Source organism: Mustelus asterias, chromosome 18 (genome assembly GCF_964213995.1).
Source record: "Mustelus asterias chromosome 18, sMusAst1.hap1.1, whole genome shotgun sequence".
In the NCBI taxonomy this organism is placed as follows: Eukaryota; Metazoa; Chordata; class Chondrichthyes; order Carcharhiniformes; family Triakidae; genus Mustelus; species Mustelus asterias.
The window spans coordinates 39775387-39794365 of record NC_135818.1 but is presented as its reverse complement, the minus strand read 5'-3'; the positions used below and the strand labels follow the sequence as shown (position 1 = coordinate 39794365).

Sequence of the window (18979 nt, the reverse complement as noted above, 5' to 3'; positions counted from 1 at the left end):
TTGTTCGTTCATACATAAATTAGTAGTCGTTGCTATTGGAACACAATGAAATTTAGTCCAGACAGTGCCAAGGTTCACTCTTGGGTAGCTAAAAGGGCTCATGAAACACCTTCCAGCGCCTCACTGATGTGCCCAACAGCACTGACAGTCCATAATTTGGTGTTGAATAGCAACATCACTAAGAAAACCCGCAAATGTCAATACAAAAGCAAAACACTGCAAATGGTGGAAATCCAAAATAAAAACAGAAAATTGTGGAAATACTCAGCATGTCAAACAGCATATGAGGAATGAAAACAATGCTTCAGCCTTCTATTAGAACTAGGAAAAGTTAGAAATGTAAGAGAATGTAAATGTTTTAAGCAGCAGAAGGGATGGTTTCCTCGGGGTGCTCTGGTTTCCTTCCACAGTCCAAAGATGTGCAGATTAGGTGGACTGGTCATGCTAAATTGCCCCTTAGTGTCAGGGGGACTAGCTCGGTAAATACCTGGCGTATGGGAATAGGGTCTGGGTGGGATTGTGGTCGGTGCAGACTCGATGGGCTGAATGGCCTCCTTCTGCACTGTAGGATTCTATGATCTACAATTACATGGAAGGCAGGCAAGATTAAATGAGAAGAGATTTTATGTCACAAGGCCAAACAGAGCTATAATGGGACTGGTTTTTAAAAAAAAATCAAAGATGTGTCTGGAGGAGAATTGCAGAATGATAAAGAGCTGCTGTGTGAAAGTAAAAAAAAAATGTAAGCCTACCTGTGACACTAATAAATAAATAAAAATCCATCCATCAAAAGTAGGGACGTCCAAGCTAACTCGCAATCCCAAGAAGGCAAACATATAGTAAAAGCTATCCAGTAATTTAATTTTGGTATTTTAATCAGGGAAATGTTTTGTAAGTTCATATTTAATCAGATCTTATAGAAAGTCTGTATGTTGATAAGAGCCTCTTGGTGTATTTAGATAACTCAAGGGTATATTCTGTCCAAGTATAAAAAGCATTATACACAAACTGCAGCACATTTATCAGAATCACCCACCACATGGTGAGTGGTTTTAGTTTTCAAGAGGCTACATTTTAGCTGAACATAAACAAGCAGATAACAGATTGGAGTTTAATCTTCATGCAAAAATCCTATCACCGTTTTCAAGGGGTTACACCCGAGCCTCCAGCAAAGCTCAATTCTCAAGAGCATTAACATTGGCTTATCAGACATCAATGACTGCATCATGGGCGTTGTAACATTGACTGAATAGCTATGGGTTCATTTCTCGGTCAATCAAGGGCTTGCTTATTCAGATTCTTGATCCTCTAACAATTTTCTTTTAAAAACAAAAATTAATTCAATTAAAAAAGGAAAGTTGGCATTTTAGGATGTATTAAACATGGAACTGATCAATAATGAAGGTTACATGGTTCAGGTGGACCTTTTCCATGAGAAGGATGGGGAGAACGTGAGAGCTGGGTGAGCGAGAGAGGCGAGAGAGGATGTGGGTGAAGGAAGGTGCAGGACACACACACTCTAATGGTCATCTTTATTAAATGACTCATTTAAAGTTATCAATTTATTATTTAATTTGTTTTGAACAGCAAGTTGTTTCTTTTCTTCACACCTCACCTTTTTCTTTACACCTCACCCTTTTCTTTGAACATTGTGTTCATGTTTAGTGTTGTGCCAAACCGCACCATATTGAAGTTTGCTATTTGGTCCCTTGCGCGAGAAAAAAAAACGGAAATATGTCCTCTTACGCAGAAAATTTGGATAACCCTTTCATAACTCTTTTAACTTGCCTCCCATTAGCTACCTCACCCGCAGGCCTACACTCTCCAGCTCACACCATCTATGCCCAACCTTCCTGCTCGCTGCTTTCTCTCTCTGTAAGCGAGGACTCAGGAGAAGGATGGTGAGAGAAAAGAAGGGAGCGAGAGAGTGAGAGGATGTCTCAGAGAGCAGGAGAGACGACTCAAAATTGTTGCTGATTGGGTCACACAAGCTCAGTTGGCCCCAGGACAAAACAACACTAAAGCCAAAGTCCCAGCACTAAGTGCTCATATCAGCCTATTATATGTGACACCAAAGCAAAATGATGCTGAACGAGGCAACTTAAAACAGGGACTATACTGTATTTGTGACTTAACTAGCAGAAAGTGACTCCAACTACAGTTTCCACTGTAAATTGGAAGTGAAAATTTAATATTTCTCAAACAAAACAATGTATTGTTTTTCTTTTGTCTCTTATGCCTTTTCCTTCCTCGGCTGTGCCTTACCCTCCAAAACAAATCGTGGTACTTTGGGTTACTTGATTTACTTTTCCAAACTAAATATAACATTCTCAAGCTGTCCGAGTAATTGAACTAGTTTAAATGAATAGTCACCAATTTCTAGCATTCTTACCTCAAAAATAAAGAGGATAGAATCCAATTCTTCTCTCTGTGATTTGTGACCTGGAACATTAAATACATTATTTAATTGCATATTTCCTTGCAAGCTAAAGTTTTCCAATTGTTACAATCCCCCATAGTAACTGATGACATTTTAAAAAACAATGAAATAACTGAAGGACAAGATTTCACATGTTAAGAAATTTTACTGTAACAAATAAAACAATATGGATCCAATATACTTAAGTGGCAACGATTACACCGAACTAAAAAGGTACTTTCCCATTAACCAACACAATCTCTTAGCAAGATTTTCTTTGTCAATTGAAGTTGTTTTATTTGCAATTGAAGTCTAGTTAACTACTTAGTGGTACTAGGATCATGTAATCCCTCAAGGTGCAAATACTGAACCAATACTTAGTTCCAACTTTCAAGTCGACCTCTAGTTTCACTACCACAGATTCAAATTAAACCTTTTTTAAAACTATTGCAGGGCACTAAAAGGCAGATACTTCTCTCTACTCTCAACTTCCAGCATCCTACAAACACTGTTCCACTTAGTCCTAGTCATGCAGATTCCATTTCCATCAGGAAGGCTCTTAAGCGACTCCTTGTGCCGTAAATCTCAAAATCCCATCTGTTCTTTTCCTTTCATTTTGAACTGAAAAACCCACATTCTGCTTCTCCACAGCAATAACTGCTTCATTCCTCCATACACCAGCAATTACTGGAGACTGGTGTGAAAATTTTCACTTGATTTCAATAGGTTTCTGTTGGAGTTTCACCCCCATGACAACCAAACTACAAAAGTTCCATGGTGAGTTGCTTCCAAAATTTCGAGTTTTATTTCAAATTAAAGGAGACATTTTAAAATATAATCATATTTTCAAGTCCAGCATTCATAACACAACTATTAAGTAATTTAAAATAAAAGCAAATTACTGCAGATGCTGGAATCTGAAACAAAAAAACCCCAGAAAATGCTGAAAATCTCAGCAGGTCTAATGGCATCTGTGGAGAGAGAACAGAGCCAAAGTTGAATCGGGATGACTCTTGTAAAATAATTTGTTCTGCAACCATGCAACATAAAAAGCTCCGATTATGGCACGAAGTCTTGGCCTTTTCCTTTGGCATACCATTTGATGGATTTAAATTCTCATTATAATTGTCAGAATGTCACATACGCATGGAAGACGAGAATTATTGTACAAATCTAAACAGTGCAAACTTTGCATTTATGCAGTTCAGAAGACATTTGCATACTAGAGCATTAAATTGTACAATAGCCATTTGAAAGTTATGGCAATAACTCTTTTACTAAGCAGGGGGGCTACAAGAATAATAAATCTGGTCGCTGTAGTGATAGGGATCATGCTGGTGAAGACAGTAGGCTAAAAGAGTGTGAAAGGGGCAAAAATTGCATCTTTTTTGAAATTAGATGGGTTTTTCCCCTTAATTACTGACCTCCTGTGATAGTAATGATACATGTGTTAAAAACATGGATTTCTCAATATTGAATTTTGTCATCAGGTCAATTTATAGTCAAGAACCTGCACTCCCCTCTATTTTACCAAGAGAGTGTTTGATCCCTTTTATTAATGACAAATATCGATCGCTTTCTGTACCTCATCTACTACCCAAGTGGAATGGAAATGCTAAATACTGATATCAAGCTTGAGGGGATTGCACCAACACTATCACTTCTGATTGCCCAACTGTTTAACACTATAGTAAATCAATAAAGGAATGTTCTTAGACTAAAGTATGCACCAAATTTTAATTTATTGTATTATGACCAGTTAATAAAAACAGAAAAGGTTTTATATTGAGTGAAAAGCAAAAAGGGTTAGCATGCTTATTTCTAAAGAAAAGTCATAACTATCAATCTCAAATGAAAAGTCAAGTTTTTATGGTTCGACAATAGCACATACAGTTCTCATGAAATATTTCATCTGGTTCTCAATGTCCCCAAGATCATATAGCTCCCAATTGCAATTTTGCAGGGAAAGTGATCCTATCTTAGTCAGAAAGCATTCTTAAAAGAGACACTGAATATAGGTACTTCTGCCATAAAACTCAAGGGCAGAATGTCAGTGCGCTTGCTGACCTGCACCCTCTTCACAGTCTACTGTAAAGATGACAGAGTTCAAATCAGATGCCATGTCTGATTACCTGGGATACAAATACTTTTTTTCCCATCCCCTCTCTAGTCAAACTATTCACAGGAAACAGACAGCTAAGCCACAACATAAATATTTTGCTCCCACTTTTCAATACTACCTGCCACATTCAATCTACCTCATGTAGAATGGGCATGAGGTTTAAAAAATGTTTAAATATTAAAATTTAACATTTTAATTTTTACAAAAATATCTGAATATTAAAATAAATTCATTCAATTTTGTTTTCAATTTACTTTCAAAGTATTATCTTCAAAACAATTATGGGCAAATGTAACTTTGAGCTTAAACGGGTGACAAACGAGTTGTACATTTTAATTTTGTTATTCTAGACTTTAATACTGCAGGCTAATATATCAAATAAATCATTTACACAATAATTCTCTCAACACATTGCAATAGATTGAATATCTATTTCTTTGACATGGATTTATAGCAAGCATATTTTTCCCCACATGTTTATCTTAACCCTTAATGTACAAAGTCACTTTGCAGCTTCAGCCAAGTTGCTTTGGCTATACAGAGCCACGGCTGGAACATAAGAATGAAATGAGCAAGGGAATGTAGCTTAGCTTGATTGTTTCTCAGGAAACACTGCGGTGCACTCACGTCTACATCATTAAGATATTGCAGAATTGTGGTTTCCTACTCCCACACTGCATAATGCTAGAACCAGGGTCTTATTTCACATATTGCACACATTGTTATGATACAAAAGTAGCACAGAATGAAGATGGAAGAGGCTCCTGTATGGGAACCATGACAATCATCTGTCAGAATCAAGTGCCAAAAGAATTTGTGTGCCATTAAACCCGGACTGAAATGGTTAATAATGAGTGTATTGATCCATGTGCCAGCCTTCCATATACTATCAACTGGAAATGAAATTTGGTCGTGTGAAATGCCAATTGATTAATTTCCTGAATCGCTTCTCTGGATGACAGCCGCATGCATCGGAAGATGCACTCAAACAGTGATTCAACAATCAGCTGCTGATTTATTAGCACCAAAGAAATTAGCAGCTTTTGAAAGACTCTAACTTGCTCTGTGAAAGAGATATCAAACAACTTGAGACTGAACACTAGAAATTAACAATTAAATATTCCGTTGGCAAACAAAAAAGTTTGCATTTTAAGCAACATTGTGTAAAATGTCCGAATTAGAACATACCACAAAAGTTCAATCCACAAAACTAGAGTCAGAGAATAGCTGTTGTCGAAATTACTTGTATTGTTTCTTCAACTATATTCATTTCTTAAAAAAAAGTACAAAATTGAAACGATTTTGACTAAATTTAGAAATAAAGGACTAGGCCAAAACTGGTACCTACTGGTCATTGGTACCCGTGTGGACCACGGCTGCTGGATCCTCCCCTTCTAGACCAGAGCAGATGTCTCTAATCCTAGCAGGCAACGGCCATCTGGACTCTCGCTCTCAGCTGCAGAGAACTGTGTCTGTACACCTAGCCATACTGTTCCCAACTACCACTACATTCCTATTAACTCCCTCAGCTTGAATGGCTTCTTGCACCTCAGTACAATGCTTAGTTGCTCATCCACCCTGCAGCCACTGCTTTCATCCATCCAGGTTGCAGGAACCTTGAACCAGCTGGACAATTTCAAAGGCTGCTCCTCAACTTCTATCTCGAGTCCTCATACCTGCTTCACTCTCAGTCACACCATCCTGTCTCTGACCAAAAGGCAAACCAGAAGACCCTATCCTAAGGAGTGTGACTGCCTCCTGGTAGGAAATGTAATTTTCCCCCTCCCTAATACATCAGTGTCTGCAGCTCGACCTCCAGATCAATGGCTCAAAGCTCCTCAAGCCACAGACATTTACTGCAGATGTGTTTTTCCTGGATCACACCAGTGTCCAGGAGTGCACACATTCTACAGTTGCAAAACATCATCCGTCCTGTCATTTTTATTATGCACTTATGAATAAACGCTGCTACTTCCAGTAACATTTACCACCGTCAGTAAACCTTACAATACTAATAAATTTAACTCATTTTGAAGATAACAAGCAAAGTGTTCACCAGTCACTTGGCTGTTTTCCTATGATATCACACTTTGACAACAACAACATTCCCCCACAACTTCCTCAGCTTCACTGGATTTACTTTTTTTATGCTGTAGCCCAAACCAAATGACAAAAGCTGAGCAAAGCCGAGGTTCTCATCATACATCATGAAACGATGCGATCCCAAGATCCCCTTCCCCAGCTTACTCATGGCAAATGTCCAATCACTTGAAAACAAGCTAGACGAACTTAAAGCCAGACTCGCTTTTCAAAGGGAACTAAGAGACTGCTGTGTGCTCTCTTTCATGGAGAAATGGCTCACTGCTGCTTCACCAATCTGCGCTCTGCAACTGGAGGGTTTCTCAATCCTCCGAATGGACCACAAGGAGGACTCGGGCAAGGCTAGGAGAGGTGGGGTCTGCCTTACAATCAAAACGCCTTGGCGCTCAGACGTAGCAACACTGGCAAGTTTTGGCTCCCCGGATCTGATATTGAAACGCTGCTCCTATTACCTGCCACAGGAGTTCGCCTCTATTATCCTGACAGCAGTTTCCATCGCACCCCATGCAAATGTGAAGTCTGCGCTGGATGAAATAAATACCACTACAAATAGTCTTGAGATGAAACATCCCAAGGCCTTGCTCATCATGGCTGGTGCCTTCAACCAGGTCAAGCTCAAGAGTGTCCTACCGAGATATCACTAACATGTCTCCTGTCCCACCAGAGGCCCAAACATCCTCGACCACTGATACACAAACATCAAACATGCCTACCGCTTTATCCTCCGTCCACACTTTGGCATATCAGACCACAAAGCTGTGCTCCTGCTCCTGGCTTACAAGCAAAAATTGAAAAGGTGGAATCTGATAATGAAAGTCATGCAATGTTGGTCTGATGAAACGGATGATCTCCTACAGCTCTGCTTCGAGTCGGCGGACTGGTCAATATTCAAGAACTCAACGACCAACCTAAATGAATATGCCATTACAGTAACAGACTTCATTGTAAGTGTGCAGAAGACTGTGTGCCAAAAAAGCAAATCCAAGTATTTCCCAACCGGAAACCATGGATGAACAGGGACATCCACTGCTTATGAGGCGTTCAAGTCAGGTGACCCTGACCTATACAAGAAATTCAGATACAATCTACAGAGAACTATCAAAGTTGCCAAGAGACAGTACTGGGCCAAGCTAGAGACCCAGGCTAGCCACATGATCACCCACTGATTATGGCAAGGTTTACACAACTTAACAGGCTACAAGGTGAAAATTAACCCATGGAAAGTGACTGGCCCTGTTAGAGAAATTCCAGATAGTCAGAGATTTAAGACACTGAAAACGACTAGCACGAAGTGAAATTACTCCAGATCAGACTCTCAGACTAACAGGGGTATTTCTAATTTAAACATGTATTGTGGATTTTAAAAGTAATCTGTACAATTTAGCCAAAGGCAGGCTGCTCCAGAGCACAATAGGATGAAGACTGAGTGAGACGAGCCACATTCTTTGGAACAATGAAACCACAGAATGTGTATATTTTTATCAGTGTAAGTTACGGCAGTATAGGTTCCCAAAGCCATAGTATGAAGAAAGCTGCTCAATTTGTACTAATAAGACAGTGCTTCTCAGACGTAGGAATATCAACTGTCTGATTCGACCATTGATGTCATTGAGAGTTGGTGAGAACAGGACCTTTGAACTCTATAGCTAAGTGTCAGGGGTTGCTAAGCAACAAGGGGAAGAAGCATCCAGATTCCAAGGACCAATGAAATTCCATGATGTCAGAAGGTAGAATGTAATTAGCTAAGGTATATGACAACTGTTAATGATTGGTTTGTACTAATGATAACTGGTTCATAACCAATGGGAAGGAGAGAAAAGCGAACTTGAAAATGTATAATTGTCCTGTCTGATGTATTGTAACTTCAGAGCGGTACTGGAATGCTCAGGGTCTTCTCTTCAGAGAGATGTTGGACTGCCCAATGCTATCTCTCCCAGCAATCATTGGTTAAATAAAGTCTTTAACCAGGGTACTGACCTTGCATTGGCTGAGTTTTGGCAATACTCAGTCTCTGAAAGAACCCCGCAACAGGCCTGGATGGGGAACCCGGACAAGCACTCAGATCCTAAACCAGCTGTCGGAGGTGTTCGCAGACATCTTTAACCACTTCTTACATTGATCTGAGGTCCCTACTTGCTTCAAGAAGACGACCATCATCCCTGTACCAAAGAAAAACCAGGCAGTGTGCCTAAATGACGACCACCCGATAGGTTAGTCGTGGCATGCATCAACCCCGGTCTCCCAGACTGCCAGGATCCACTACAGTTCGCTTATCACTGCAACAGGTTCACAGCAGATACCACCGGCCTGGCCCTACACTCAACCCTGGAACACCTGGATAACGAGGACACTTATGTCAGACTCCTATTTATTAACTACAGTTCAGCCTTCAACACTATTATCTCAAAAAAAAACCTAATCTCCAAATTCCAGGGCCTAGGGCTCGGCTCCTTCCTCTGCGGCTGGATCTCAGACTTCCTAACCCACAGACCACAATCAGTAAGGATGGGGAACGACACCTCCTCCACAATTATCCTCAACACTGGTGCCCCACAAGGCTGGGTCCTCACTCCCTTACTATACTCCTTATGTACTTATGACTGCATGGCCAAATTCCCCTCCTACTCCATTTTCAAATTTGCCGGTGACACCACCGTAGAGGGTCAGATCTCAAACAATGGTCAGACGAGTACAGGAAAGAGATAGAGAATCTGGTGAAATGGTGCAATGACAATAATCTTTCCCTCAATGTCAATAAAACAAAAGGAGAGAGTCATCGACTTTAGGAAACGCAGTGGAGGATATGCCCGTCTACATCAATGGAGATGAAGTGGAAATGGTCGAGCGCTTCAAGTTTCTCAGTGTTCTGGTCACCAACAACCTGTCCTCCTTGCCAACACTATAATTAAGAAAGCCCACCAACGCCTCTACTTTCTCAGAAGGCTAAGGAAATTCAGCATGTCTGCTACAACTTACCAATTTTTACAGATGCACCATAGAAAGCATCCTTTCTGGATGTATCACAGCTTGGCATGACTCCTGCTTTGACCAAGACCACAAGAAACTACCAATGATTGTGAACATAGCCCAATCCATCACGCAAACCAACCTCCCACCCACTGACTCTACACTTCCTGCTGTCTTAGTAAAGCAGCCAGCATAATGAAGGACACCACGCACCCTGGACATATCTCTTCCATCGGGAAAAAGATACAAAAGTCTAAATGTTTTGTCTGTATAGCGTGCAAGAAACAATATTTTCACTGTTTCCCAATACATTTGACAATAGTAAATCAAATAGTTTACTTTTCTTGTCAATTTTACTCGCAAATCAAAGAAACAAGGAATAAAGTAAAATAAAGGACTGTAGAGACTAATAATTGTGATGCTACTGTGCCTTTATGGAATATATTTTAATCCTGTTTCCCTGCTGTATTTTTTGTATCATTGCAGTGATGTCGGTTGAAGGCATACAATAGGCCTTGAAAGGTCATGGTCAGGTGCTTCCTTCACAGAGGAATCCAAGGATTCGCTTTCAGTTTGATTAGTTAGAAGCTGTTGGACTCCAGACTGCAAGTAGTATTTCTGTGTCTCCCCCGGTATTGGAAATTTAGCTCTTGGTGGCTGGCTAGCTAGTAACTAGAGGCAAGGAGTGCTTCTGTCTCTTGAAGTAGTTTATTGGCTAAAAGCTAGAGGCCAACAGTGGCTCTATCGCTACCTTGAGGGGTATTGGGAGCTCAGGATGGGGGAAGTCAGAGTTTCAATTCTCCACCCAAAGGACTAATTCACAGCAAGTGATGCAGAGCTGCAAGATCCAACATCATGTGAGCATTCTTATTTTGTGTGCTAAACCCGGGACGGGTGTATAAGAAGGTTTGTTTGGTTGGGCTAATAGTCCCACAATAGCCTCATAGTTCTGGAAGGGCTAATAGTCCCACAATAGCTTCACCAATTGGTGGGAAATAATCAGGATGGGGATGACTGTAGTGACAGGGGTAATGTTATTATGGGCCACCATAATGTGCTGTTACCAAAGAAAATTGGTTAAACTGCCGGCGCTGACAGTACCTCGCTATGCCCCTATGGCTCCCTTTAAAGGAAGAAGTTGGAAAATCAGAAGCTAAATTTACAGCAGAACCATTTCGGATACCTGGGGCGGTGGGGGGACGACGACACTGAAAAGTTAATAGTCACAGAAAAAAACAAAGGTCTTCTCATAAGAACCTTCACAGACAGACACCAAGGTCATTAATCTGGGCATAGCTCATTGCATCAGATATCTGCATTGGACAAGGGAGTGAACCATGTTCTAATAACCAGGAACAGTTGGAATGGCCAAGATAGGGGAAAGCAATACTCAATTGAGGCAAGTAAAAACTTTACGTCAATTGGATATTATAATTAAGCAAGTATAAGGTGATTGTGATTGGTTTTAAAAACTGTACTTTCATATGATGTGGCCTTTTATGACTGGATAGAGACAACTTCTATTCTTTTTATTGGTATATAATAATTACTTGTAATCAAAGCTGAGACTTTAATTGTCTTTGTATTTCTGAATTTCTTTTACTCTGAATGCTCCGAATGGACATTCCGGGTCCTGTAGCTAGCTATAGTAAAGTTCATCTTGAAACCACTCTGTTCCTTTGTTTGGCTACTTGAGGGAAACAATACTTTTTAAATACAACAAGAAAACCATTGTAAGTCCCTTAACAAGTACATTGAGCCGTTACGGTTTAAACAATATCATGGGTTTTTTTTCTTATTTGTAATTGGTAAAAGTTCTTGCTAATTTTCTGTGTGTTAGCTGTATTCTTAAATAAACTTTGATAAAAGCTCCCTAGTGGGTCACATGAATCATACCCGGAGTGAAACATCTTATGCTTACCCGTACCAAAATTCAAAGTGTATAACTTATGATCTAGGCTGACTTCTTAAAACTTTGGAGTTTCTGACCTGAACGATAACACAATTCATAGAAAAACAAAAACACACAAAGCACAACAGAAAAAATGAAAATGAGATGCTTGATTTAGAGATTTAGAAATAAAGATTAGTTTTCATTAAAAGCACGAATAATAATACTCTCAGTCCAGTGTATCATTCTTTTTCTTATCTTCCAAAAATGAGTCTTAATTAGTTCCATCGTTTATCTTTGCAAAAGCTTGAAATGTTTTATCCTTACCTTTTTGCTTTAGGCTGGCTTCAATGGTTATAAAATTTTCGAAGAAAACATAGTATATGTGCGAATATGTTTGATCAAAGAATGGCTTCAAATCATTTGCTTCAGAGTTTTCTACAAGTAAAAGAAAAAGAATTAGGATAGTTAATAATGAAATTTAGATTAATTATGCCACATAATAGCCTACAGCATAGAGATATATTAATCTTGCATGAATAACTCCCAATTTGGATCAACCAAAAACTACTCCACTATCTTGATAGTATGCATTTCTAGTTCAGATGTCTCAAATCTCATAATTACAAATAAATGCCACAGTGCTACAAATATATTTCACATCCATTCAATATTATAAAAATCATCAGGGCTAAGGTTTCACAATGGTCAAACATTAAATGTAGGGCAGTAAATATTTCGGTACCTAAAAATAAAATAAAGTTGATACAGGCAGCAAAAAATAGACAACAAATTTTGTTCCATGTAATAGGCTCCGAGCATATTTTTATATCTTTAACTTCTTTTGAATTTCAAGTACATGATTAATGGCATTTTTCTTCACAATTGCCCTGCAGCTACAGGTCACACAGAACAGCAGCCAGGAGTGTGGCTGGCTTGCCAATGCTGCTATGGACTGGCTGGCAGATCAGCTGCAGGGTAGCTTTCCTTCACATTTTGTTTTCCCACCCTGCAGAGAGCATGTGATTTTTGCACAATGCCTCCAGTGCTAAAGGCCAGGAAATCATAAATGTTTTATACAAGTTAAAAGCAAAAAACTTAATCCTTAATGACATACCATGGATGAATTTAAAAAAACGGTGAAAGTGAAACAAAAAACCACAATAGTGAAAGGCGCGAATGAGAAAAGCGAATATGAAATGCTTAGGGAAGAAGTCAAAAAATTAGGGAAGCAAAAATGTTAAAATTAAATTATCAAGGAATATAAAAACAGTAAAGTATTCCCTAACACAAATAACAAAAGAAAAATTAACACAGGGATATGCTACACTAGATAAGTTCACAGGTAAATGTCAGATGCGGCTGAAGCATTAAATAGGTACCAGGAGATAAGGAGAGTTAAGTGATAAATTAAATCTAACTTGGAGAAAATGAAACTCCTGGTCTGGGTGGATTGCATGTGTGCATATTAAAAAAGTTAAAAGGAAGCGAGAGGCACTATTGTGTATGTAAATTCATTAGAAAAAGAGAATACATCCAGAAGACTGGATGTGATGTCTATAATTAAAAGGGTGAAGCCCAGTGAACTATATACTAATTAGCTTGACGTTGGTGGTAGGAAATGTAATGGAATCCTTACTCAAAGACATAACAGAAAACATTTAAACAGAAAAATATACAAAAGGGTAGTCAGCGTGGATTTCAAAATAGGTCATGTTTAACCAGCTTTATTGAATTATTTGAAGAAGAAATAGAAAGAATAGAAAACATGATGCAGTAGATGCAACACATTTAAATTTCCAAAAGGCCTTCGATAAAGTACTCATAGTAGACTTGTACCTAAAATAATTACATCTGGACTGAGAAGACAAGCGATGGAGTAAGAGGACAAACAAATGGATAGCAAGCTGACTGTAAAACAGAAAGAATAGTTAAAGGTGGTTGGGGTGGCAAAGGTGGGAAGTTGTGTTCCAATGATTTAAATTGCACTTCATGAATCTGAAGTATAATTTAAAAATTCAAGTATGAAACCAAACGGGTGGTGCAGTTGACACAGAGGAGTACTGTGATAAAAGATAAGACAGCATCAAGAAACCTTCAGAATGCATGTATAATTGAAAATTGAACTGCAATACAGATAAGTGAGGGATGGAACATTTTGCTAGAAAGAGGAGATGCAGGTCAATAAGGCCATAAGAAAGCAAAACAAAGCACTGTGGTTCATTTCTCAAGACAGAATTGAAAAGCAGGGTTCTATGGTTACAGCACACTTGGGAATACGGAAAACATTTCTGGCCTCATTTTATATAAATAGTGTAGGAAACATCTGTGAAAGTGCAAAAAGGATTTGGTAAAACAATAACAAAACTGAAGTTTCCTCCATCAGGAAAATTTGAACAACCTGTGGCTCTTGTCTCTAGAAAGAGAAAACCCAGACTTTGATCAGGTCATGCCTCTAAGAGTATTAAAGGGCAGATACAGAGTAGACCTCTCCCCTTGCAGGGGTGGTGGAAACCACAGCAAGGGGGCTATAAATACAAGATATCACTAATAAGCTCAGAGAATTTAGGAGAAACTTATTTATCCAGAAGTTTTTAGAACGTGGAACTCACTAGCACCTAGCATTGATAGATGTATTTAAGGGGAAATAAATTAAGTACATGAATAGTTAAATATATGAAATATAGAAGGTGATGGCGATACAGTTAGGTGACAGACTAGGAAGCGGTTTGGTGGAGCTTAAGCACTGGCATGGATCTGTTGGGTCAACGGGCCTGTTTCTGTTCTGTAAATATTATGCAAGTTATTAAGCTCCTACATTAAATAAATAATAGAATAATTAGTTAACTATTTAAAGTAGCAACGTTAGCATGAAAGTGATAAAATCAGATCACTAATGTAATCAGGCCACTAAAATAAAACTGCTGAAAGAGAGAAAAGAGTAATTTGTTCATAACCTCTGAGCAAAAACAAAAACTAATATTTTGTAAATTGCACTGAGCATAAACTAGCTTGACTCTTATGATAAATTTTCCACTAAACATAACTTTGTCAACTTGGCAATTGACAAGTAGGAATGTACTTTGTTAATTATTAAAATATCAGCAACCAATCTTACACAAGCTGGATGTGCAGATTGAATACGCATATGTACAACATTGGAGAGCTGTAGGAAAGACAAACTGTTCAAATTCACAAGATACACATGAAAAGCAGGCTCAGTTTTATATTGCACTGTCATCAAGGCAAGTATCCCATAACTGAGGAAATTTGACAAATGGGGCACATCTACACTGGAATAATAAATGATTCTGGCTGGTTAGTGCTTTTGTGCACGAGACACTCTTCCTTATTGGCTCGACTAAGGGCACACAAGGTAATGGTTAGTATGCATTCATCTGTCACAGGAGGCCTGGGGTTTATGTCATTTCTGCACTGAGCATTGTGGTTGTCGAGGCTGACTCATGAATAACAATTCCTTCAACAACTGGTACAGATGAGTAAAGTTGGCCAGAGGTCAACTAATGTTTTTTCCTTCCTCTGGGCTTTCCTTTCCCATCATCTAGTTGTTTCTCTTGTCCTCTGATTTTTCCACACTCTGCCTGACTGCTTGTCACCATGCACTGCAGTCAGCAGCAAGGACTTCCCATACACAAACTTCGACCCTGGTCAACTTGGGGACTCATTTGCCACTGTCCTAGTATCTCAGACATGTGCGACCTGTTGGTCTTATGCCAACAGCAAACTACATAGAGCATGGTTTTGAGAATTCAGCTATCATGCATCCAGTGCATATGACTCAGCCAGTGCAGTCACTGCTAGCTTAAAGGGATAAACAAGTCGAGGATTCCTGCATGCTGCTGTACTTCATATTTGGTACTCTGCTCTGTCAGTAGATACCTAATATTCATAGAAGAATCATAGAATCCCTACAGTGCAGAAGGAGGCCATTTGGCTCAGAGTCTGCACCAATCACAATCCCACCCAGACCCTATCCCTGTAACCCCACACATTTACCCCGCCAATCCAGATACTAGAGTCAACTTAGCATGGCCAATCAATCTAACCTACACATCTTTAGACTGATCATCTAAGACAGTGGAGGTGGATGTTGTTCAGCCACTTTTCCTGGCTTGCACAAGTTATGGTGTGGAGATGCCGGCGTTAGACTAGGGTAAACACAGTAAGAAGTCTCACAACACCAGGTTAAAGTCCAACAGGTTTATTTGGTAGCAAAAGCCACTAGCTTTCAAAGCGCTGCTCCTTAGAGACGGGGTAAATGTGTGGGGTTACAGGGATAGGGTCTGGGTGATAAAAGACATGTGCAGTGCTCACCCGATGAAGGAGCAGCGCTTCGAAAGCTAGTGGCTTTTGCTACCAAATAAACCTGGTGTTGTGAGACTATGGACTTTAACCTGGTGTTGTGAGACTTCTTACTGTGTTGCACAAGTTATCCAAGCTTCACTACTGTTTAGGGGGCTGGTGAGAACACAAAAACAGAAACGCTGGAAACTCTCAGCAAGTCTGACTTGAAATGTTATCCGTTCTCTCTCCACAGATGCTGCTAGACCTACTGAGTTTTCCGGCATTTTCTATTTTTGCTTCAGATTCCAGCATCCACAATAATTTGAGTTTATCTTGGTGAGAACACAAGCCTGGTACAAACAAAGGTTTCTATTTTTGGTGAGTTCATTGTTGGCCCACACTCGCCTCAAACTTTGATACAACAGCTGCTGTCTTGGCAATCCTGATGCTAATTTTGACATCAAGGGACAGGTTGCTGATGATTGTTGATCCAAGCTGTCAATGATAACCTCACTCAGGAGGTCAGTGTTGATGGAAAGTGGAATTTCTACATTTTGCACATAACTTTGGCCTTCCTGATGTCGATTGTCAGTCCAAACTGCTTGCAGGCCCGAAAGACCTGATCTACAAGATACTGTAAGATTAGGACTTTATGTACTTTGGTCTTGGCATGCCATCTTGCCAAATTGACCACCTTACAGTTCACTCTGATATGCATGTAAAACCCTCCCTTGAGTTGCCAAAAGCATATAATAACAAGAAGACATAGCACCAGGAAGCAGACCTGCTTTACGCCGCTGCCGATCTTAAAATCATCTAATGTTGCTCCATTGTAACTGAAGGGACTCTGCATATTCTTGTAGAAAGAAGAAATGACACCCAAGAGTCCAGTCTATTTTCTGCAGTATAGACTGTAGACGGAGAAAGAACGGCTACAACAAATAATTTAGCAATAATGGCTTTAAAATGGCTGTTCTGGCTGAGGGTTAAGCATGCTGGGATTTTTGGTCAACTTATAATTAAAACTAGATGCAGGTCGTAAAGTTGCTCTGGTCTGAGCGCTGTGATCTGAAGCTTCCTGTGTTGACTAAATAAGGGAAGTTGTTTACATTCGAACAGACATTGTGGCATCGAATTATATTGCCATTGTGTGGTACAAGTGAAGTAAGCGTAATGGCATCGTTCACAAGTAATTCCATTGGATGTTCAAGCCACATGATCAGTTTCTGGTTACATAATTGGCTGGATGAGAGAATCTTCTGGAAGCAAGATTTGTGGATAAAAGACATGTGCAGTCTTTTGTTTGCCAGCGACAATGCTGTAGAGACTAATCATCGCGAGAAGCATGTGTCCTGAAGGAATTTTCCTCAGAAGATAGACTCTACATCGAGGATATTTCTTGGCCAATGTTTTTCCTAAACTTGGTAGTATCTATTTTCAGTCAAATAATTAAAATTGATGTTCAGTTGAGAATTAAAGTTCAGTTGAGAGTTAGTACCTGAAGTGTTAAATAAAGAAAGAAATAGTTGAATGAATTAAAGAGTCGACTGATGTTCTCGTTTGCCTCAATAAACAGGAATGCTTGCAAGGTGTTTAAATTAAAAGCTGGATAACAAGATGGAGTCTTCAAACTGCTAACACATTTAGGGACTTGCTAAGGTCTATGAAGGCAATGTAGATGGCCTGTGCTGCTTGCAGCGCTTCTCCTGTAACTGCCAAAGTAAGAAAATTATGTTAATTGTTGATCTGTCAGCTCTGAAGCTGCACTGAGACTCAGAACAGATGCACGATGCTAGGGTCAGCAATCTGGACAGTGCAACATGAGCAAAAAACCTCCCCCAAGATACTTAGCAAGGAAATACCTCTAATTGTTGGGGTCGTTGTTGCAGAATGTTTCAGGCACATTCAACCCAAAACCATGCATGCGTTGGTCGCTCTGAAAATATACAGTCTGACTGAAAACAATTACAGCATTTTCAGCATTAGCAGTATTTTGCTTTTGCAAAGCATATTAAAACTGTATAGAGTTTGTTTCTGATTGATGGTACAAGAAAACATGTAGTCAATTACTTTAGTTTTAGATCAATGCAAATAAAAGTTGATCAGAATAGCTTAGTAAGACTAAATAAGGTTCAAAAGACGACAAAAATCTGGGCAACAACTTAGGCATTCTACAGCTCTAGACATACAACTCAATTGTATGAAACTTCAAAATTCAACCAATGTTGCTGTAACTAATCAGCTGTCAACTGTAGAAAACTAACCGCTGCATAATCCACAAACAAGACAGAAAAAGTTTCAATATTTTAGTAAAAGCCACAGGGCTATATAAACACACATACTAAATAATACAGTAAACTAAAAACTCATACCCATCCCTCCTTTATTTTTTGCAATAAAAGTGAAACAGAATCCACGTCTATCACTTGACATGTGTTAATGACTTGGGTCAGGAAATTTATTTAAATAGTTTGTTCTGGCAATCCACATCGCCATCCCACCAAAGTTAAAAATATATTTTTAAAAATGCACAGCAAAAATGGCATAGAATATTTAGTTCTTTCCGATAGTTTTAAATAATTCTATTGTGCTTTAAGCCTAATGTCAAGTTAAAATCAACTGTGTGCAGTCACAGGTTGTCAGACGACAAAGGTAAGCATTCCCTCCTTGACATTCTCAACTTGTCTGCAGCCTTGATTTCTCGAGGAATTAAGGGCTATGGGGAGAGAGCGGGTAAATGGAGTTGAAATCAACCATGATTGAATGGTGGAGTGGACTCGATGGGCCGAATGGCCTTACTTCCGCTCCTATGTCTTATGGTCTTATGGTCTTTTACGCGGTTGGCCATACGATCCTCCTCTTACACCTCTGCACTGTTGTCCAGCTGGGTGGGACTGCACTCAACTGGTTCCATTCAAGAATCACTTGCAATGGTTTCTCTTTTTGCTCCTGCACTATTACATCTGTTTGCCCCAGGATGCATCTTTGGCCCCCCTCCTACATCTCATCTATTGGCAACATCATCTGAAGGTGCAACAATAATTTTCATGAACATTGACACCACAGTTCTATCTCACCGCCTCTCTTGATTCCTCCCCATTATTAAATTATCAGACTGCTCATCTAACACTGCTGGATATGCAGAAATTTCTTCTAGTTAAACATTGGGACTAAA

The 18979-nt window shown here is 39.4% G+C and overlaps 1 protein-coding gene across 18 annotated transcripts in view; it reads right to left on the bottom strand.

Annotated features, from left to right (window-relative positions):
- The window catches only part of ralgapa1 (Ral GTPase activating protein catalytic subunit alpha 1), a 244010-nt gene that overhangs the window by 206228 nt on the left and 18803 nt on the right, over positions 1–18979 (bottom strand). For 17 of the 18 annotated variants that reach the window (XR_013500019.1, XM_078233782.1, XM_078233789.1 and 14 more), the window contains exons 2-3: positions 11827–11937; positions 2393–2442 (exon numbers count right to left, since the gene is read on the bottom strand). Coding sequence is in view for 17 of the 18 variants with exons in the window: in XM_078233782.1 (XP_078089908.1) it covers positions 2393–2442; positions 11827–11937 (161 nt within the window). In the remaining variant the exon portion in view is untranslated. Of the gene's footprint in view, positions 1–2392; positions 2443–8618; positions 8699–11826; positions 11938–18979 lie in introns of those variants that run through there. The other variant, XM_078233791.1, reaches the window with a different exon arrangement.